General features: G+C 35.3%; 1 protein-coding gene across 2 annotated transcripts in view; it reads left to right on the top strand.

Moving 5' to 3' along the window:
- Positions 1-4,293: 4,293 nt before the first annotated feature.
- LOC126825373 (mucin-2) overlaps positions 4,294-23,509 on the top strand; it is a 116,043-nt gene continuing 96,827 nt past the window's right edge. For both annotated transcript variants that reach the window (XM_050554970.2, XM_050554971.2), the window contains exons 1-3: positions 4,294-8,233; positions 13,457-13,641; positions 14,610-14,778. In XM_050554970.2, the coding sequence (XP_050410927.1) occupies positions 4,696-8,233; positions 13,457-13,641; positions 14,610-14,778 (3,892 nt within the window). In that variant the 5' untranslated portion in view covers positions 4,294-4,695. The remainder of the gene's footprint in view (positions 8,234-13,456; positions 13,642-14,609; positions 14,779-23,509) is intronic.

A 23,509-nucleotide genomic window follows, 5' to 3' on the forward strand; every position in this document is an offset into this window, starting at 1 on the left:
CAGTGGGATTGTTTGCCCACCCCCTTTATCTTAAAAACTGATCACATAGTCTTTCTTTTGATTCTTTAATTAATAGCAGAACTAAGTATAGTTGCTGTACCAACCATCCATCAGTCAACAATTGGCTTCTGAACGCACTAAAGGCTGCACTTTTCGACAAATCTTTTTCAAATTTTTATACGCCCACATTTTCATGTGGACGTATATTGTCGTCGCAATTGTTTGTGAACACTCTAGAGGTCACAATTTTTATTCGATTTCAACGAAACTTGAAATATAGGTTTATCACCCTAAGATCTCGGTTCCTTTCGATATTGGCATGTATCAGACTGTAACTTCATGGCCCTTGATTGTACGAAAAATCACGTTTTTAGCTTGTAAACACTGTAGAGGTCACAATTTTTATCTGATTTTGTTAAAACTTGAAATGTAAGTTTATAACCCAAAGATCTCAGTTCCTTTCGATATTCGCGCATATAGGACCGTAACTTCCTGAATTATGGCCCCTGATTGTAAGAAAAATCACGTTTTTAAATTGTGGACCCTATAGAGGTCATAATTTTTATCCGATTTAAAAAAAACGTTTTAATGTATAACAGTTACACCCTTATGATGGTTGAGTCTGAATTTCGTACAAATCTGACCAAAACTGCTGGACAAAATGGCTGCCCCTTGTACGCAAACATTGTAAATATATGGTATATCAAGGTTTTGGACCTTCTAGAGAGAGATCACAATTTTCTTCTGATTTTGATGGAACTTGAAATGTAAGTTTATAACCCAAAGATCTCAGTTACTGTCAATATTCGTGCATATCGGATAGTAACTTCCTGAATTATGGCCCTTGATTGTACGAAAAATCACTTCTTTTTTTTTAGCTTGTTCTCTGTCCATCTCTTGCAAAATATGGGTGTATCTTGCATGGCAACCGCTTGTTTGAAAGTTCGTGGTCATGAGAGGATGAACACTATAAATATTAGTGTTCAGAGGCCTTCCATACCTTGTGAACAAGATTTAGGCTGTAGTTTTTAACAATTGTTTGTGGACACTCTACAGGTCACAATACTTATCCGATTTTGACAAAACTTGAAATATAGGTTTATCTCCAAAAGATCTCGGTTCCTTTCGATTTTGGCATGTATTGGATCGAAACTTCATGGATTATGGCCCCTGTTTGTACGAAAAATCACGTTTTTAGCTTGTGGACACTATAGAGGTCACAATTTTTATCCGATTTTGTTGAAACTTAAAATCTAAGTTGATAATCCAAAGATCTCGGTTACTATCGATATTTGCGCATATCAGACCATAACTTCCTGAATTATGGCCCCTGATTGTACGAAAAATCGTGTTTTTAGCTTGTGGACCCTATAGAGGTCATAATTTTTATCCGATTTAAAAAAACGTATTATTATATCACCGTTACACCCTAAGGATGGCTGAGTTCGAATTTCGTGAAAATCGGCCCAAAATTGACAGACAAAATGGCCGCCGTTCGTTCTCAAATAGCATAAAAATATGGTATATCAAGGTTGTGGACCCTATAGAGGTCACAATTTTTATCCGATTTTGTTTAAACTTGAAATGTAAGTTTATAACCCAAAGATCTCGGCTCCTTTCGATATTCGCGCATATCGGACTGTAACTTCCTGAATTATGGCCCCTGATTGTACGAAAAATCGCGTTTTTAGCTTGTTGACCCTATAGAGGTCATAATTTTATTCCGATTTAAAGAAACGTATAATTATATCACCTTTACACCCTAAGGACGGCTGAGATTGAATTTCGTGAAAATCGACCCAAAACTGACAGACAAAATGGCCGCCGTTCGTTCTCAAATAGCGTAAAAATATGGTATATCAAGGTTGTGGACCCTATAGAGGTCACAATTTTTATCCGATTTTGTTTAAACTTGAAATGTAAGTTTATAACCCAAAGATCTTGGCTCCTTTCGATATTCGCGCATATCAGACTGTAACTTCCTGAATTATGGCCCCTGATTGTACGAAAAATCGCGTTTTTAGCTTGTTGACCCTATAGAGGTCATAATTTTATTCCGATTTAAAAAAACGTATTATTATATCAACGTTACACCCTAAGGACGGCTGAGTTCGAATTTCGTGAAAATCGACCCAAAACTGACAGACAAAATGGCCGCCGTTCGTTCTCAAATAGCGGAAAAATATGATATATCAAGGTTGTGGACCCTATAGAGGTCACAATTTTTATCTGATTTTGTTTAAACTTGAAATTTAAGTTTATAACCGAAAGATCTCGGTTCTTTTCGATATTCGCGCATATCGAACTGTAACTTCCTGATTTTCAGTAAGTCTCGGCATCTCTAGCTCGATTCCTTCACACGTCCAACAACAAATTACGACAGATTGAGGTTTCACAGTTCATGTACTGCACATTAAGTTGAAAACATGCTTTTAAGGGGCTCACACACAATGCTGGACGTGAATAAGAGGTTTTTCATGTGCATTTTGTGCAATTTTTTTTTTTGCACACGGGCCGATATTTTTTGCGTTTGGGAGCATTGTGTGAAACAATAGTTCATAGTATTGCATAATATTATACATACAAAACCACCTAGTAATAAAATATTTGGGAAAAAAAAGTGATGTGTTTTCCATGGTTCTCAGTATATATCCCCTATATGGTGTTCAATCATTCCACAACCTTGGTACTGCATACTTTTTATACACCCACATTTTCATGTGGACGTACTATGCTATCGCCCCTATCCATCCACAATTTGTTTGTGGACATTCAACAGTTCAGAATTTTTATTCGATTTTGACGAAACATGAAATATATGTCTATCTACCACAGAACTTGGTTCCTTTCGATATTGGCATGTATCGGACCATAACTTCATGGATTATGGCCCCTGATTGTATGAAAAGTCACGTTTTTATCTTGTGGACACACTAGAGATCACAATGTTTACCCGATTTTTATGAAACTTAAAATACATGTTTATAACCCAAAGATCTGGGTTCCTTTCAAAATTCATGCATATCAGATTATAACTTCCTGAATTATGGCCCTTGATTGTACGAAAAAGGTCACAATTTTATACGCTTTAAAAAATAAACGTGTGAATATAGCACCGTTACACACTTAAAAACCGTTTAAATATATCAACATTCAATTTTTATCCGATTTTGATGAAATTTAAAACATATCTTTATATCCCAAAGATGTCAGTCTCTTTTTATATTTGCGCATTTCAGACCATAACTTTCTGGATTATGGCCCCTCATTGTACAAAAATCACCTTTGTTTTTAGCTTTTTCTCTATCCATCTCTTGCAAAATGTGGTCGTATCTTGCCTGGCAGCCGCTGGTACACTATTTGCGTACTGTAGAGCGGCCATTTTGTCAGGCAGTTTCTGTCCGTTGTTCTTGAAATTTGAACCCAACTGTAATTAAGGTGTAACGGTGATATGTTTGTATCTTGGATGTCAGGGTAAATCCGGACAATTATAAGTAGCTTCAGTAAAATATACATAACAGTACATCAATCCACAATATAATTAGTCTTAAGTCTGTTATTTGTCATTCACGATTCAGTATTGCCACAATAGGTGGTTTAAAACAATTAGTGTAAGAAATATGTTGTGGATAATTATATATTGATCTCTGTTGATAAGTTATTGTATATATTGTAATTACGAAGGTCAGTGTGTTTTCTAGAACATGTGGTACCTGCTGGTATTGAAAATAACCACTGCCATGAATGGGACATATTCAATATAATTGTGATGTTTTTAAAGACATACAATCTAGATGTAGTAGTGTTAATTATAAGTAGATCTCAATCGTTTAGATGTTATTTTATTTAACATATTCTTTTCTTTTCATTACAGTTGATGTTGAAGTAATCATGAACAGCTTATCATCATTAGCACTAGAGTCATCAGTAGCAGACAAAATATCGTCACATGATACTATTATTTTTTCTCATAAGCAGATGTCATTGTTTAGTGCCTCAGATGATTCGTTCTTACACCCATCTTTCTTAACAGATAGAATGATAACAAGCACAGCCGTTTTACCTAATAATTTTATGCGATCAAAGTCGATTATAACTTCAAGAAGTGGCTTTTATTATTTTGATATTACCCATGATATTTTAAATGTTGTGACTTCAAGTTCAAATTTTGGATATTTTAGCACCAGTCATATTTTGTTATCTGATAGTTTTATTAACTATAAATCTGTTAGTGATTCTTTAAGTATTGTAAATGATTTTCGAACTTCTATTTTAACATCTGCCCCTAGCACAACCATTGATAATAAATTACTTGTAAGTATTTTAACGTTTAGTACAGAAAATAGTGCATCGTCAGAATCTCAAATTTTGATACCAAATTCCTATGACAGAAGTTTTAATGATATTGTGCCAACTACTTCATATCAAGGAGAAGAATTAACTGGTTCAGTGCATCAACAATCAATTTCCAGTGATTCTACAAACTTATTCCAGGATTTAACTCAAGTCATATCAAAAACTTACAAGAGTGAGTTAATTCAATCAGGTGTAAATATTTATTCAAGTTATACAAATATAGAATCTACTTTTTCAAAACATTCTTTGAATCCGGTCCCAAGTTTTTCTACTTCAAATAGTGATTTTACATCAAGTACATTATTGGCCAGCAGCTTCCTGATTTTAAATAGCTCCCAAATGTCACAAAATTCCCAATTATCTGAAGTGTCACAATTTATACCTATTTCAACATACTCATCACAACATGATAAATCAGATGAACCCAGCCTTACAATGTTTATCCCTAACCGTGATCAATCAGCATCTTCAACAAAGTCTTTTATCGATGTTAACCCAACAACAGTTTTATCCACCACAGATAGGATTACCTCATCTACCGTCCTTAGATCTCAATTAATTCCAGCCAATGTAAATATCCAGCAAACATCTTCTAGTCAAATGTCTGACTTATCTTTCATTCCACAATCCTTTTACACATCTTTACTGGTGACAACTCAACCAACTCACCCAGAAACTGCCAGCACAAACATTCAGTCTAGAGCAGCCTTCAACCAATCGGATCAATTAATTGTACCTACCAAATCTTCAAATGAATATGCAAGTGAGTTTGTATCAATGTATGAAATTGAAAGGTCAAGGATTATTATCAGTAGAACCATAGCAAATTTAGTTACATCTGTTTCTACAATGTCAACTAATACAATATTTAGCAGCGTTATGGTTTCTGAGAGTATTTTACCAAGCATGGCATCCATCATAGTACATTCTTTAAGTGGAACATTTGTTGTTGAGTTTACATCTTATCAGATTGATACTTCTACTTCCACACTGTCAGGCAAGGCTACTACCAACTTTATACATGATGTCAGCAGTACTTCAAAATTAACTGCTTATAACTCTGTGATATATTTGGAATATTCCACAACCCAGGAAACATATCAATCAACAATGCAGATCTCAGATATCTTAGTATCGAATGATCTCAGCAACAGTAACTTTATCTCAACGGCAAAGTCTCCAAGCATGTATTTGCCTTCATGGTCTGCAAGATACTTTGTTACATTGTCCAATTCTCTGGATTCTAATATGATTGTCACTTCAGTATCTTCAATCAGAGAAGTAACAGCACAGAGTATTAGTCCATCAAGCAATGGCAATGTTTTAACTATGACCATATCATCATCATCAGATAATGCAGCAATTCTAACAAATGGAAACTTTCAATCAAGTACATATGTTTTAAGTACCCCTTCTTTGACTGATTCAGATTATGAAATAAAAACATCATCAACCTTTACTACTAGTAACCAACTCAGTAAGACTTTTAATATTCTAATGTCCATATACATGACATTACAGTCAACAAGTGATGGGGAAAATGATAGTGGATTAGCAAGTGTGATCCAGACTAATGTTGATCAGACTCCTGCTCCAACACATAACAACTTATTTACCAGTTTTCAGATGGCCACTTTTTCCAATACAGACTTCTTACCCAGTAGCTTTTTACCAAGCACTTCAACAGCATACACTGAATTAGTAACAATGCCTAGAGCAACTTACAGTGAATTATTTACTTCAACAAAACTCAGTTTATCTTTGGCTTCAGAAAGTTACAATGAATTGGATACAATGCCAGCAGTATCAAATATTTTATCATTGACATTACCAACTTACATTGAAACATCTAGTGATATGGTAACATTAGCAGCAACTTTCAGTGATATAATTAGTGATATGGTAACATTACCAACAACTTCCAGTGAAACAAATAGTGATATGGTAATATTACAAACAATGAGTGATATGGTAACATTACCAACAACTTTCAGTGAAATAAATAGTTATATGGTAACATTACCAACAACTTTCAGTGAAATAAATAGTTATATGGTAACATTACAAACAACTTACAGTGAAACAACTAGTGATCTCACAATATTACCAACAACTTTCATTGAAACAAATAGTGATATGGTAACATTACAAACAACTTACAGTGAAACAATTAGTGATATGGTAACATTGCCAGCAACTTTCAGTAAAACAAATAGTGATATGGTAACATTACAAACAATGAGTGATATGGTAACATTACCAATAACTTTCAGTAAAACAAATAGTGATATGGTAATATTACAAACAACTTACAGTGAAACAACTAGTGATATGGTAACATTGCTAACAACTTACAGTGAAGTGGTCGCATCATCCACCAGTGACTTTGATAACTCAACAAGAATACTTTTTTTACCAAGTGTTATTACAACGTCGGTGCCAAGCATGATTAGTGAAATGAATCCATCCATATTAAGTGTTCAACCCTATTCAAGTGAATTACTTACAAATTTTGACATTACTAGTAATATATACCCATCTAGTGATATAATTAGTACTACTAATTTCAGTCAGTTAAATACTCCAACTGTTAGTGAATTAGTTACACATACACTTAGTGAACACCTTTCAAATTCTAGTGATTTTCATGTACATACAGCTACAGTTAGTGACACTTTCTCCAGTGAATCATTATTACCTACTCACAGTGAATTACTTAGTAGTGAGTTATCACTAAATTTTAGCAGCACCCACATAAGTGTTGTAACAGCAGCATTAAGCAGCTATCCAGATTCACCATCAGTACAGACTGGTTCTGAACTGATAATATCACAAACGTTATCTTCATTTTCACCTTCATCATCAGGGACTAGTTTTTTAGATTTGACAGTATCAACTAATACAGAAACAACCTATCGATTTCTGCAGTCATCACTTTATGAATCAAGATCAACGTCAGTGGATTCAACATCATCATTATCAGTACCAGTACCAACATCAGATATGGTATTAATGTCATCCAAAATGATATTGACTTCATCGGACTCGATTACTCTATCAAATGAGAAGTCCACAGCAATATTGATAGTAACTACATCATCAGTTGATTCACCCACAACTAAAATAGAAACAGTAACACAAGATTTCATATCAATAGAGATGACACCATCATTATCACAAGACTCAACAATAGCCGTTTTTCCATTAATTTCATCATCTGCAGATGATGCATCAATTAAGTTATCATTGGAAGCGTCAATACCCACCTTATCAACAGTACCATCTGTAGTATCAATTGTTTCATCATTGGACATTGTTGCAACTAGTTCTACGATGGAAGATTTACTGTCAACCTTATCAACAGCATCACCAATACAACCAACAGTAATTTCAAGACCAGTATCACATGTAGTATCAACATCAGTATCACATGTAGTATCAACAATAGTAGTAGTATCTTCAGTAATATCAACAGTACCATTACCTGTGATGCCTTCAGGAACCGAATCACAATCATCAATTGAATTATTGACAGAATCACCAGTAGGTTTAACAACCAACTTGCTACCAGTAAACATATCATCAGTAAACATGAACAGTCCAGTAGAATCATCTAGTAGTTTGATCGGTTTAAGTTCTGATTTCATCCAGTCTAGTTCTCTTTTTATAGAAACACTGACAGATGTATTTGATTCTACAACCACTGTACAGTTGTCCACAACAGATAACTTTTATTCTGTTACTTCTCTACACCCATCCACATCAGAGGTCATAATTTCATCTACCATACCACTACCAACATCCACAGAAAGTCTGCACAATAATACAGAGGGTCTCAACACCAGTACTGCACTAACATCATATTGGATCAGAACAGGTAAAAACAAAGACTGTGGTATACTCAATCCCCAATTGTAAATAAAGCTAAACACCTAAAATGAAAGGGCTTTGGCAGAAAGTCTTTTGTAGATGGAGTTCGACTCATTTTTATACGCCCACATTGAAATGTGGTCGTATATTGTCGTCGCCCCAATCCGATTGACTTTAAATTTATACACAGTATTTAAGGTCATGCGACGAAGAAGCCTTTTGATTTTCAGCGATTTCTGATAATTACTGCCAGAGTTATGGCCCTTGATCACTTCAAAAAAATCTTGTCGACTCTCTAGAGGCCAAAGTTAATATCTGATTGACTTTAAAAATTATACACAGTGTTTAAGGTCATGAGACGAAGAATCCTATTGTTTTTCAGCGATTTCTGATAATTACTGCCAGAGTTATGGCCATTGATCACTTCAAAAAATCTTGTGGACGCTCTAGAGACTAAAGTTAATATCCGATTGACTTTAAATTTATACACAGTGTCTAAGGTCATGAGACAAAGAAGCCTAATGATTTTCAGCAATTTCTGATAATTACTGCCAGAGTTATGGCCCTTGATCACTTCAAAAATTCTAGTGAACGCTCTAGAGGCTAAAGTTAATAGTTTTTTTCAAATTTGGTGTGGAACATAATTAGTTGTCATGAGAGGATGAACGCTATTGATTTATTGCGCTCCACAACCTTTCGTCCTGGATTTACCTCCCCTTTGAAGAAAAAACATTTAAGACACTAGAGGCTACAGGGTTTTTCAAAATTTGGTGGAAAGAATTGGCGTAGTGGTAGGCTGAACCTTATCGCTATTTGACTATCCGCGACCCCCCTTTTCCCTCTTCTTTGTTAATGCAGTAGGAGGCTAAAGTTTTTAATGTATTTCATTCAAATTAATATAAAGCATAAGGGTTATGAGAGGATGGACCCTATTGATATTTAGTGCTCGGCGACCGTCAGTTCCAGATTTAGCCCCTTCTCAAAAGACCTTGTTACTGGAAAAGAGACTTCCATTTTTATACGTCCACATTGAAATGTGGTCGTGTATTGTCGTCGCCCTCGTCTGTGTCGGCCCGTACGGCATCCACAATTGCTTGTGGACACTCTGAAGGCTAAAGTTAAACATACATTATGCAAGAGCTAAATCTGATTATTACAAGTCCTTATTTAGGCTTCGGATGTCATAGAAATTATAAATTAGATCTTTATTTACACAACAAGCACAAAACCAACTCTGTAGACCCACGGATGGCTTGGATTTAAACAGGATTTAGTTGACTGATTTAATTTTAAATGGCGTCGTGAGTGGAGATTAACCGTTACGTTGACGACATATTCCCGGATCGAGGCTAAATGATGGAGTGTACGAAGCGAGACCGCTGTTGAGCGATGCCTTAACAAATGACATCTAAACTATTTAAAGTGCAATAAACTAAACACAGATAATGACAAATTATACAATTTCTGGAGACCGTGTGATGACTAATACAGACGGACAGGTCTTCTGTCTTAATAATATCAATAAAAATAATTTTATTTCCCCAATAGGCACGACGCCACTGGTGTATATATTTATCATAATTGTATTATAATATTATGTCCTATATTCAATTGATTTAATGCATGCCCAAAATACAAGTAAGAATGAAAATTTACCCTCTCACTCATTTTATCCAATTGTTATAAAAATCCAAAAAGGTAAAACACAAATTTGGATATAATGACAGCAGACAAAAGACAGCAGAGATTATGTAGGTGGAGTTAACGCCTGTCAATCAAAAGATCGGCCATACTAAGAATTGGTGAAGATGGAATTCAATCCCATTTCTAGTCAAAAATTACACTGGTGATAACTATGTTCAGAATAAAGTAATTTGACTGAAATTTTCAATATATTCTTCTTTCATCATCTATTTTTGAACTGTTATAGCAAGAATGGCTAACTCCTTATAAAAATCTCCCATAATGTATCTTTAATATCCGATCGACTTTAGATTTACACATAGTGTTTAAGGGCTTAGACGAAGAAGCCTATTGATTTTAATTTGATTTAATTACTGATTTAATTACTGCCAGAGTTGTGGCCTTTGATCACTTTGAAATATGTTGTGGATACTCTAGATTTTGATGAAACTTAAAATATATGTTTATATCCCAAAGATCTCGGTTCCTTTCTATACTTGCGCATATCAGCCCATAACTTCATGGAATATGGTCCCTGATTGTATGAAAAATCCCCCTTTTTTTTTTAGCTTATTCTCTGTCCATCTCATTCTCTTGCAAAATATGGGCGTATCTTGCATGGCAACCGCTTGTTAACAGATTTCTTTCAAATTTGGTCTTAAAGTGCACATAAGATGGGCCTGGAAACTTTGAGATACATGTAGCCAATGGTTACTATATCCACTTTACGGCAAGTTCACGCCAATCTGGTTGAAATTAATTCAGTTATCTTCACTCAAAGTCGTAAAAATAGACCTTCCGTAAAAACGACTTTGCCAATTATCGAAAACACTCTTAATCCCCTCAGACGCCAGTGACGTCACAGTGATCGAATGCATATTCGGAATGTTTATTCCTTAATTGCCTATATACAGCCGGCGTGTGTATTCTTTAACACCTGAAGGATTCCTTAATCCCCCTAATTAAATAAAACAATTGACTACAGAATAATTTGTTTTGTAATTCATTTTAATTTAAGATCCAATTTAGAGTGCCTACAACTTGGACGAACACTTTTAATATGTAAATAATATACGGGTCCAGCTATGTGGTTTTTACTGCTAGCACTTCGCTTTTCCACATAAAGTGTAGTGTTGTTAATATCCGTCATTAATTAATCAAATCCGACTATAAAAGTTATACAGGCATGGGTCATAAATTAATTTACACGTTGGTGTTAGCAGTGAGTGTTAGTGGGATTAAGAATGTTGATTAGGTAATTATCTTTTTTTACGCCGGCCAGATCAAAGACATCACTCTAAGTGGAACGTGTGCGTAATAATACCTCACGAACGAACTAATGGTAGAATCATACACACACACATTAATTGTATAAAATAATTAAGTTTTACTAATAAGTTGTTTCAAATTACTATATACCCAATAATTATTGCTCACCAGTGTTTTTGTAATCAAGTAGCCTCGTATTATTTGTTGATTGGCGTTTAAACAACATTTAATTGATGGATGGATTAACGTTTTTGATACGATTAGGTTATAATGTCTAACATCGGTTATCTTCTTTATAATAAAAGTATTTTACAATTGCATTGACAGTTTAATCACTCACCAAACGGCACCAGGAACTCCACGAATGATCCCCTGCAATTTCGCGGCGAAGTTTAACCTCATTTACTACACCCGTAGTACATGGAACGGTACATGATAATAAGATACCAAGCGTTGATTGGCAGAGAAATGAGTGCGATCTATTGTACATATAGTCATCGGAAAATTCCATATTCCCTGTAGTTGTTCTTTATGTATAGAAATGGTTATTGTCCCCCGCCTTTCGAAGAAAGCAGGGGACTATTAAAATGGGTTCGTCCGTCTGTCTGTCTGTCTGTCCGTCTGTCTGTCCGTCTGTCTGTCCCGTCTGTCTGTCCGTCACACTTTTTGGGACACAATAACTCTCTTCCTAATTGAGCTAGAATGTTCAAACTTGGTGTATGTGTTTATTAGGTCAATGCCTTGATGGAGTTCGAAGATGAGCATTTTCCGCTAAGGGTAAGCAGAGATAAGCAATTTGATTGGTTGATGCTTTGGGACACGATAACTCTCTTCCTAATTGGACTAGAATGTTCAAACTTGGTGTATGTGTTGATTAGGTCAATGCCTTGATGGAGTTCGAAGATGAGCATTTTCCGCTTAGGGTAAGCAGAGATAAGCAATTTGATTGGTTGATGCTTTGGGACACGATAACTTTTAATTGAGCTAGAATGTTCAAACTTGGTGTATGTGTTTATTAGGTCAATGCCTTGATGGAGTTCGAAAATGAGCATTTTCCGCTTAGGGTAAGCAGAAATAAGCAATTTGATTGGTTGATACTATGGGGCACGATAACTCTCTTCCTAATTGAGCTAGAATGTTCAAACTTGGTGTATGTGTTGATTAGGTCAATGCCTTGATGGAGTTCGAAGATGAGCATTTTCCGCTTAGGGTAAGCAGAGATAAGCAATTTGATTGGTTGATGCTTTGGGACCTGATAACTTTAGTTCTAATTAAGTGAGATTGATGAAACTTGGTGTATAGTTTCATTACAGTAATACCTTGACTAAGTTTGATAATGAGCATTTTCTGCTCAGGGTAAGCAGAGCGATACGCAATTTGATTTTTATATGTGTCCTCTAATTATTTTCCTATTTCGGCGGGGGACATCAGCCTCACTGTTGGCTTGTTATTATTATATATAGCTAATAATGAATATATCGACAAATGACTGGCACCATTTGTATTTCTGTACTTAAGTTTGGGATATCAAATATTACGGGGTTATCCAAATTACCGGTAAATGCACTGATTTCTTGAGTCATCTTCATTTGACACGTGACCTATTTAAACAAAGGCAGCTTAAATTGATTTACGGCATGATACGACATTTTAAATAAACTCTAAAATATTCCAATCACAAATGTCTAATCTATACCAATGAAAGACGATAATTCGGTGATTATGATGAGGCCAGTGACGTGGTAATTGGACCGTCAATAGACGCTTGTCCAATTGCCGTTTGTCCAAATGCCGTGTGTATTGATAGTGCTATATTGTACAGACAGTGAGATATTGTATAGATAATGTATATCCTATGTGTAGTGCCTGTGACGTCACCAGCCAATCAACCGGATTAAGGTCGTAATTGAAAAATCGAAAAGCGTTTTGGCGTGTCGGATACTTAAACGTTAACAGCGGACTTAATTTTAATCAGATTGGTGTGAACTTGCCGTAAAGTTGATATAGTAAGCATGGGCTATACATACATGCAATTTAGATTTTTGATCTTACGTGGTCTTTAAGCATTTGGGTTGCGAGAGATAGAACCTTATCGATATACATGTGTTGTACCAAAATAGACTGTTACTTTCCAGAAAAATAAGTTATAATTTGTATAAAAGATTCAAATGAAATATTGTGAGTTTGCTAAAATACAATTTAAATGATTTCAAGTATTAATTATTACATATTAAGATCTTACTACATGTATGTAATTATATTATTATATCTATTATAGTTTTAAAGATTAGAAGTAGTGTAAATATTAGTACAGATGAGTTTAAAGATGATATGGAAATCAATCTTTTAAATGCCTACATTGAAGCATATAAAAGACAAGAAGAAATAGATAATGGTGTTTATGAGCCACTATTAAGAAAGAAACGCATGGCAACATCGGACACTGGTGATCTAAAACTTCAAGTTAGTGATATTTATGCAGATATAATTTGCAAGCATGTGACTTTTACCTGTGATTAGTGAGAACATTGCAACAAATAATTATTGTGTTAATTCATCCTAACTTGTATTTTGAGTTAAGGTATATGTTTATTCAGAGTAGTTCAGTAGTCTTTACTGAATTGAAGACTATCAGTTTTAATATATGGCAGTGTAAACTTCCACTATATAGTAAATATGGTTTGGTGTGCATTTACAGAAGTAACAAAACAGTATTGCTTTAATTACTGCACAATAGCATATTAAATAAGTGACAATTGGCAGAGAAAGTTCCTTGCCAGTGTGGTGCAGGATGGAGGGCTAGGCATAGAAAAGTGTCACATGATAGGACCCTTGATAGCTGGAATTCAGTTGGTGATGGCATATGTAATTTTTACTATTTAAAGTAGCTAAGTCTCTAACTCAATATCCTCCAAAGTCTTACATGTTGAAAACACAAATTATTTGTCAATTCAAATCAACATTGATGTTGTGATCTTACCAGGAAAAGGTAGACTTCTGATATCCAATATTTAACATTTAACAATAAACATTTTACCATTGGTACATGAATCGTGTACCATAGTGCATTTCAGCGTCATTTGTAACAAGTGACCAGAAAGAAAGAGGCTAGACATATTCCACAACTCCTGTCAAATGGTGATGCCATATTTTATCTGGAGAGCTTGCACAATAGACTGGAATAACCAGATGCTAGAAATTGTCATTCGGCTGACGTATTCGCTGGACATAACTGATTTAGAATTAGAGTCAAAACGAAAACAATTGAATGTAAATCTGTTTATATACATGTACAATCAGATTACATTATTATATGCGTTGGGACTCATTAGGGTCAATTTCTAGGTCCCAAATATTAGCGATTTAGCTCCTTTAAATACCTGTATGTAGATAAAATGTATAACCTTATGTAACGATTTTTTTTTCTTCAGATATTGAACATTTCTCGAATTCCTGACAACAGTGACATAGATGTAGTTTACATCTTACAACATAATGGAGAATATGTTCCTGCAAGTGTGGCATCAGATAGACTTAATTTATTCAGTGAACAAGAACTGGCTTTACGACTAGGACATGTGGTTAGTCAAATTGCCAAGCGTAAGTTAAACAATCTTATTATGTCCTTATTTAATTTCAGATAATTGTTGCTTGATTTTTAGTCTCAACATAGAAAAGATAATTGCTCATGAAATTATAATTCAGACACTTTGAAAATCTGGAATAAATGTAATCGGTTTTTTTGGGGGGGGTGGGGGTCATATTTTAAGGCTGTAGAATATCCAAGACTCCTTGACAGACTTTGTTAATATAGTTTTGTAACTATTGCAATTATATTTCAAAAATTTTATTGATGTAAAAAAGTTATCTGATCATGGAAAATTGAATTTGTTTATTGGGAGTCTTGAAGACTAAAAGGAGATAACTGTTGAAGGGTTGAAATTATCTCCCTTCAATCTTCAGACCAAAATGATTTCACTCCTAATCTGAGCCCATATCCAAAGAAAATCTTAAGTCTTAAGTTAGTCACTTAACTACTAGATATCACTTATACTTAACTTTCTGTAAGTTAAAGGTAAGTGGTATTCAAAGGCAATGTCAAGTATCAAATTTTCCTCTTAACGTTAAGTTACCTTAACTAAACTACCAGGCAAAAAAAAGTTGACACTCCGTGTCCATGTTAAAAAATAAAGACAAAGACAGTTTTGATTTAAACATTGAATAGTTTCTGATGTCTAGAGCAAAAATCAAAACATTAACAATAGTGTACTGGCCACAAGTCAGGATTAAAGAGATCAATGGGGTCTAGATAAATAATTACACACACATGAGTCAAGGAGAAGCCCTGAATAAGTCCTTATGCACTCTAATCATTTGACAAGACACAACATTAATAGCGTGTGTCGCCGTTGTGGGCAATGCTACATGCCAAAATATGTCTCCTCATAGATGCCTTCTTATGACGTCCTTGGGAATCCTTTGCCATTCTTGCAATAAGCCGGGGGGTTGGGTGGCCGAATGGTTAGCATGTGCGTGCTGTATCATACGGCCAGTCATTGAGTCAACTGGTGTGTTTTCGAATCCCTGGTTGTACGTGACAAGGAGTAGGGTCCCCTGTCCAACCTCGTGGGTTTTCTCTGGGTCCTTCGGTTTCCTCCCCCTGCTAAAGACCCCTACGTGCAAGCGAATTATTGAAATAAAATTGAACCATATGCTAGTCCCGAAATGACGGTAGTTTGTATTGAGTGGATGCTAAACCCCTTGTACAGAAATAGTGTAAAAGTATGTAATACCAAGGTTGTGGACTCTCTATAGCTAGAAGTCACAATTTTCACCCGATTTTGATGAAACTTAAAACATATCTTTATATCCCAAATATCTCAGTCCATTTCGATATTCACACATTTTAGACCATAATTTCCTGGATTACAGCCCCTGATTGTATTAAAAATCACTTTTACTTTTTAGCTTGTTCTCTATCCATCTCTTGCAAAATGTGGGCGTATCTTGCCTGGCAACGGCTGGTTTATTTAGTTCGTTCTCTCTTCATCTTTTGCGAAATGTGGGCGTATTTAATATTTGTAATATTAAAGGAGCTAAGTCGCTAATATTTGGGACCTAGAAATTGACTCAAATGGGTCGCAACGCATACAATAATGTAATATGAATGTATATAAATTGATTTACATTCAATCGTTTCTTTTTTACTGTAATTTCTAATCAGTTAGGTTCGGATATTCTCAATCAAATTTCAATATCTAGCTTCTGGTTATTCAAGTCTACGCCGATAGTATTTATTGGGCATGCTCTCCAGATAAAAATATAGCATCACCGTTTGACATGACCTGTGGAATATGCCTAGCCTAGTTTTTCGAGTCCCTTATTAGAAATAGTGCTGAAACGCATTATGGTACACAATTCGTGTACCAATTGTAAAATGTTTATTTTGTCTTAAATATTGGATATCAGAAGCCCATCTTTTCCTGGTAAGATCACAACATCAATCTTGATTTAAACCGACAAATAAATCGTGTTTTCAATGTTGAAGATTTTGGATGATATTGAGTTAGAGACTTAGCTCCTTTAAGTCCAGTTCTACATATTAATTAGTTATTTGCCCTTTCCAAATGTGTACGTCTCGGATTTATCACAATTGCCAGTTTGGGATCTATTACTGAACAGAGCCAACACAATTTGAAGAAATTCATTTTCACACGAGGTAAAGGGCTTATAATGAAACCAAGAGTCTTATTCGTGCCACCAAGCCGTAAAATCAGTCCGCAGCCCAACCACAACAACAGGAAATAGATATCAACTCAGCACTCGACTAGGATGAGAAAATTTCAACATGGGTACAACCGAAAGTGGCTTCTAGGATCATGCTACAAGCTAATGCATGCAGAACTGGATTCATAAAAATACAAATAACAACAGATAAATGATAATAATGAAAATAATAATAGTAATAAATAACAATAGACCATTCGATTTTCATTAATGTTTTTAGAAAAATCCCCACCACAAATGTCAGCCATCTTGAAAGTATGATAAATAGGGGAACAAATTGCCCCAATTCGTGATTGGATGGTTGATTAGGAGCATGCCACGACGAATTGCTGAATGTCTGAGGATTGGTGGAGCAATTACTCATTATTAAGACAAAAATCAAAAATGTCCATTTTCACTTTTGACTGTGTATCTCTTTGCGAGTGAAATGGGGCTGTCAGATAAACCGCTCATATGAACTGTTTATGTTATGTGTAGGCAATTGGCCTGTTATAAACATACACTGGTTACCTTTAATAAAAACAGCAGTGCATTTCTCAGTTTTGAATTGTTGCTGAATATCCCCTACTTTTTTAAATCAAAATCTGTGTATCGTCCCATTTTCCACCAAAAATGGCCACCATCTTGGAAATATCTTCGTAATGTGATGGAAAAATATCTGAAATATAGTCAAGCCTGCTGCCCTGCCTATATTAATACAGTGCCAAATCACACTTTATGTCAATAACATTATGAATAAAAAATAAGTTGGAATATTACCAGTATCGCAAAATAGCTACCCTTCAAATAATGGCATCCCATAGAGCTGGGAGATATTTCGTTTTTATACGCCCACATTTTCATGTGAACGTATATTGTCGTCACCTCTGTCCGTCCGTCCGTCCACAATTTGTTTGTGGACACTCTACAGGTCACAATTTTGATCCGATTTTGTCGGAACTTGAAATATTAGTTCCTTTCGATATTGGCATAACTTCATGGATTATGGCTTGGGGACACTAGTGGTCACACTTTTGATCTGATCTTGGCTCCTTTTGATATTTGCGCATAACGGATCGTAACTTCCAGAATTATCACCCCTGATTGTACGAAAAATCATGCTTTTAGCTTGTGGTTCCTCTAGAGGTCAGTTTTTATCCAATTTAAAAAAAGAAACGTTTTAGTATATCACCGCTACACCCTAATGATGGTTGAGTTTGAATTTCGTGAAAATCGGACAAAAACTGGCAGACATAATGGCCGTCCCTTGTACGCAAATAGAGTAAACATCTGGTGTATTAAGGTTGTGGACCTCCTAGAGGTCACAATTTTGATCCGATTTTTATGAACCTTTAAATGCATGTTTATATCCCATCGGACAAAAACTGATGGACATATTGGCCACCCCTTGTACGCAAATAGTGTAAAAATATGGTATATCAAGGTTGTGAACCCTCTAGAGACCAGAGTTTTTATCTGATTTGGATGAAACTTTAAATATATGTTTTTATCATAAAGATCTTGGTTTATTTTGATAATCAGACGTATATGAACATAACTTCCTGGATTATGGCCCCTGATTGGTCGAAAAATCGCATTTTTAGCTTGTGGATTCTGTAGAGGTCACAGCTTTTTTTCCAATTTTAAAAACCACCATAATGAAGGTTGAATTGGAATTTCCGGAAAATCGAAATGAAAGTGCACGACAAAATGGTCGTTCTTTGTACTGAAATTATGTATAAGCATGTAATACAAAGGTTATGGACCCTCTAGAAGTCACAATTTTTATCCAATTTTGATGAAACTTTATATTCCAAAAATCTGAGTCCCTTTTGATGTTTGCGCATTTCAGACCATAACTTTCTGGATTATGGTCCCTGATTGTATAAAAAATCGTTTTTGTTTTTAGCTTGTTCTCTATCCATCTCTTGCAAAATGTGGGCATATCCTGCCTGGCAGCCGCTAGTTTTGATATAAAACCGTCGGAGAAATAAAAAACATCAAAATAAGGTCTTCAGAAAAATATCGAAAAACTGTACATGCGGCGATGTATCCAGGGATTGAAATGTTCGTAAAATTTTATTTATCTCAGGTAACAAGTAGAAATATTTCTTACTTGTCACTTGGTCATTTCAAGTTGTCACCATTGATTTTTGTTTTTAATTTCTATTTCAATTTCATATGTAAGAGATGCTTACTACATGTACAGACTGAGTGTTCACTTTATTAACACATTTTGGCGGAGGTAATGAAATAAATGACAGACCGTTTTCTCACTCCCCCCCTGCAAAAAGTTTCGCCCTCTTCTGTGAAAAAAGTGTCGACCATAAAAACAATAGATATACATTGTCCGTCAATTTTACAGCACCCCTGAGAACACTTTCTGCCCCCCCTGGTTGCTCTGAGCTAGTTACGACCCTGGACATTACTGCTTTCACAGAATCAGTAGTGCTACTATTTTAATGCAAAAAAACCTTTTCCAGGCGCACAGAACTAAACTTAATATGAGTTTCAGTCATGTTAATCAGGAACAAATTCGCCACCATGCTATTTTATTGGAATCGATAAATTAGACAGACATTGTTAGCCAGAATTTTTAGATATTATTCTAGTTGTCCCCGGCGGCAAGTAGATTTTATTTCTACTTGTCATTTGAAAATGTTACTTGGATTCGACATGTAGACAAGCGTTATTTCGACCCCTGGATATATCGCATTTTTGATTTTTTTGGATGATATTTAGCACAAATATTGAAAAAATGTTTTTCTTTTCATATTATTTACCTTATTTTATTGTTTAATAATGAATAAATAACAATAAATAATGTTACAAACTCCTGAGTGTTATGCCATGCAGTTAGCAAACACCTTTAGAGCTTTGTTTATACTACGTAACTTCTTGCTCACTTTTTTCACCCGACCGGTACTGTAATCGTCTCTGCTCCTGTTCAGTTTTCTATACATGTATTTTGACGAATTGTGTATACCGATGCTTTGTTTTTACAAAGGAATCGTTGATTTTTTTATTGAAATTAATTTTTTAATAAAGCCAAAATATAAATAATGCCAACTATGTCGAGAGTGTCATGGCGGTTCGTGATCCGATAAATTTCTATCTGATTTGTTAATGAACACTTTTTTAGACAACACAGACGTTTCAAAGTTTAAAATTTAGTGTTCTTGTATTGTAAATGTAAAATTCATTCACTAATTGTTTACATCATGTGGTTTGATTGACAGCTTGCAAGTGAGAGATGTTTCGTCTGCTTGAATGTTTTTGTGTGTTCGTTGGTGGATTTGTTATTGTTTCGGGTAAGGCAGTACATCATAGTTGACTTATTGTCCCCCGCCTTTCGAAGAAAGCAGGGGTCCATCTGTCAGTCCATCACCCTTTTTGGGACACAATATTAACTCTCCTTCTAATTGAGCTAGAATGTTCAAACTTGGTGTAGGTGTTGATATGGTGAATGTCTCGATGGAGTTCAAAGATGAGTATTTTCTGCTTAGGGTAAGCACAGATAAGCAATTTTATTAGTTGATGCTTTTGAGACACGTTAACTTTTTGGGACGCAATATCTCTCTTTCTAATTGAGCTATAATGTTCAAACTTAGTCAAACTTAGTGTGGGTGTTTATTAGGTCAATGCCTTGATGGAATTCGAAAATAAGAGAGAGAGAGAGAGAAATGAGGTTTAACGTCCACTCGACACAAACTAGATCATTTCGGAACTAGCATGTTTTTTTAATTTTATTTCAATAATTCGCTTACGCGTAGGGCTCTTTAGCAGTGGGAGGAAACCTGAGGACCTGGAAAAAACCCACGAGGTTGGACAGTCGACCCTACTCCTTGTCACGTACAACCGGGGATTTGAAACCACGCATGTGCTAACCATTCGTCCATCCAACCCCCCCCCCCCCCCCCCAAGTTCGAAAATAAATATTTTCTGCTTAGGGTAAGAAGAGATAAGCAATTTGATTGGTTGATGCTTTGGGACACAATAACTTTAGTTCTAATTAAGTGAGAGTGATGAAACTTGGTGTATAGTTTCATTACATCAATACCTAGACTAAGTTCGATAATGAGCATTTTCTGCTCAGGGTAAGCAGAGCGATAAGCAATTTGATTGGCCAAGACTTTGGAACACCATAACTCTCCATCTAATTGAGCTAAAGTTCAAACTTGGTATAGGTGATTATTAGGTCAATGCCTTGATGGAGTTCGAAGATGAGCATTTTCAGCTTAGGGTAAGCAGAAATAAGCAATTTGATTGGTTTATGCTTTGGGACACGACAAGTGAGAGTGATGAAATTTGGTGTATAGTTTTATGACATCAATATCTTGACTAAGTTTGATAATAAGCATTTTCTGCTCAGGGTAAGCAGAGCAATAAGCAATTTGATTGGCCGAGACTTTGGAACACAATAACTCTCATTCTAATTGAGGTAGAATGTTCACACATGGCGTAGGTGTTTATTAGGTGAATGCCCTGATGGAGTTCGAAGATGAGAATTTTCTGCCTAGCGTAAGCAGAGATAAGCAATTTGATTGGTTGATGCTTTAGGACACGATAACATTAGTTCTAATTAAATGAGATTGAGGAAACTTGGTGTATAGTTTTATGACATCAATACCTTGACTAAGTTTGATAATGAGCATTTTCTGCTCAGGGTAAGATTAGCGATAAGCAATTTGATTGGTCGATACTTTGGAACACAATAACTTTCCTTTTAATTGAGGTAGAATGTTCAAACTTGGTGTAGTCGTTCATTAGGTGAATGCCTTGATGGAGTTTGATGATAAACATTGTCTGCTTACCGTAAGCAGAGATAAGCAATCTGATTGGATGATGCTTTGGTGAACGATAACTTTGGTTTTAATTAAGTGAGAGTGATGAAACTCCCGAGTATAGATTCATTATATCATTACCTTGACTAAGTTCGATGATGAGAATTTTCTGCTTAGGGTAAGCTGAGCGATAAGCAATTTGATTGGTCGATACTTTGGAACACAATAACTCTCCTAATTGAGGTAGAACGTTTAAACTTGATGTAGATGTTCATTAGGTGGATGTCTTGACTGAGTTCAATGATTAACATTTCGAGCTAAAGTTAAGCAGAGCTAATCAATTTCATTGGTCAATGCTTTGGGAGAAGATAAATTTGATTCTATCTGATAGAGAGTGATGAAACTTAGTGTATAGTTGATATAATCAGTTTGATTGCTTGATACTTTTAAAAAAAATAAATGTGCGATTATGTGTCATCTATTTATTTTGGGATTTCGGCGGGCCACATCAGACTTACTGTTGGCTTGTTTTGTCTAATTAGTAAAATAATATGTATCTGATCAGACAATAATTGCGTATCAATAATATTTTAAGTACCCGGTAAGCTGATATTGAAAAAACTTCAATCAGCCAGGAGGTAATTGGTAGTTGACTAGCTAACCGAAAGTGGACACTTTGCTTGACACGGCATATACTGGATGTGGGCTTGGTCTGCCTGTGTTTTTGTTACCCCTAGGCAATCGCAATGTTTGTTCTACAAATTGAAAACACGTATGGTGGTTGTATAGGGCGTTAACTTTTTTTTATTTGATTATTTCTGTAGTTTTGTAATCGGAGTTCAGCCTTAATGGTTGTTACTCATAATCAGATTTTAGTGTGTTGTAAATGTTTTCATTGCTGACAAATGTGACAGGCCCTTGTTGACTGCCCGGATGACTTAGCTGCTGTGGGCATATGTTTTTGTTATTAAACGTTGAAACCTTCAAAATAAAGCTTATTCCAGGATTTCAACTTTAAAAGCTGACGCATTTACAATACTATATGGATTATTTGGTTAAGTAGAAAAATTAGGTATTTTCACTTAGTTTTAAGAAATCCTTTGAATACGGAACAAGATCTGTAATTTCATCAATGCCATACTGTCATTTGTCATTTTTTATACGCCCACATTTTCATGAGGATGTATATTGTCGTAGCCCCTGTCCGTCCGTCCATCCAAAATTTGTTTGTGGACACCCTACAGGTCACAACTTTTATTCGATTTTGACAAAACTTAAAAGATAGGTCTATCTCTTAAAGATCTTGGTTCCTTTCGATATTGGCATATATCGGACCATAACTTCATGGATTATGGCCTTTAATTGTACGAAAGATCACTTTTTAGCATGTGGACACTCTAGAGGTCACAATTTTCATCTGATTTTGATGAAACTTGAAATGCATGTTTATAACCTACAGATCTTGATACATTTTGATATTTGTGCATATCGGATCGGAACTTACTGAATTATGGCCCCTGATTGTACGAAAAATCACGTTTTTAGCTTATGGTCCCTCTAGAGGTCACTATTATTATCCGATTTAAAAAAACGTTTGAATACAGTAGAATCTGTATGAGCAGCCACTCTCATTCAGCGACATCTCCTTGTAAGCGGTCACGATAAATTCCTCCCGTACAAATTCTATTGTTTCATCTCTTTATTCAACGGTCACTCCTCTAACGCGGCCAGCGGTCACTATTTTAGTAATAAATTTAATAAAACATCGCCCATTTAACGGC

The sequence above is a fragment of the Patella vulgata genome, chromosome 6, assembly GCF_932274485.2.
Source record: "Patella vulgata chromosome 6, xgPatVulg1.2, whole genome shotgun sequence".
Lineage (NCBI taxonomy): Eukaryota > Metazoa > Mollusca > Gastropoda > Patellidae > Patella > Patella vulgata.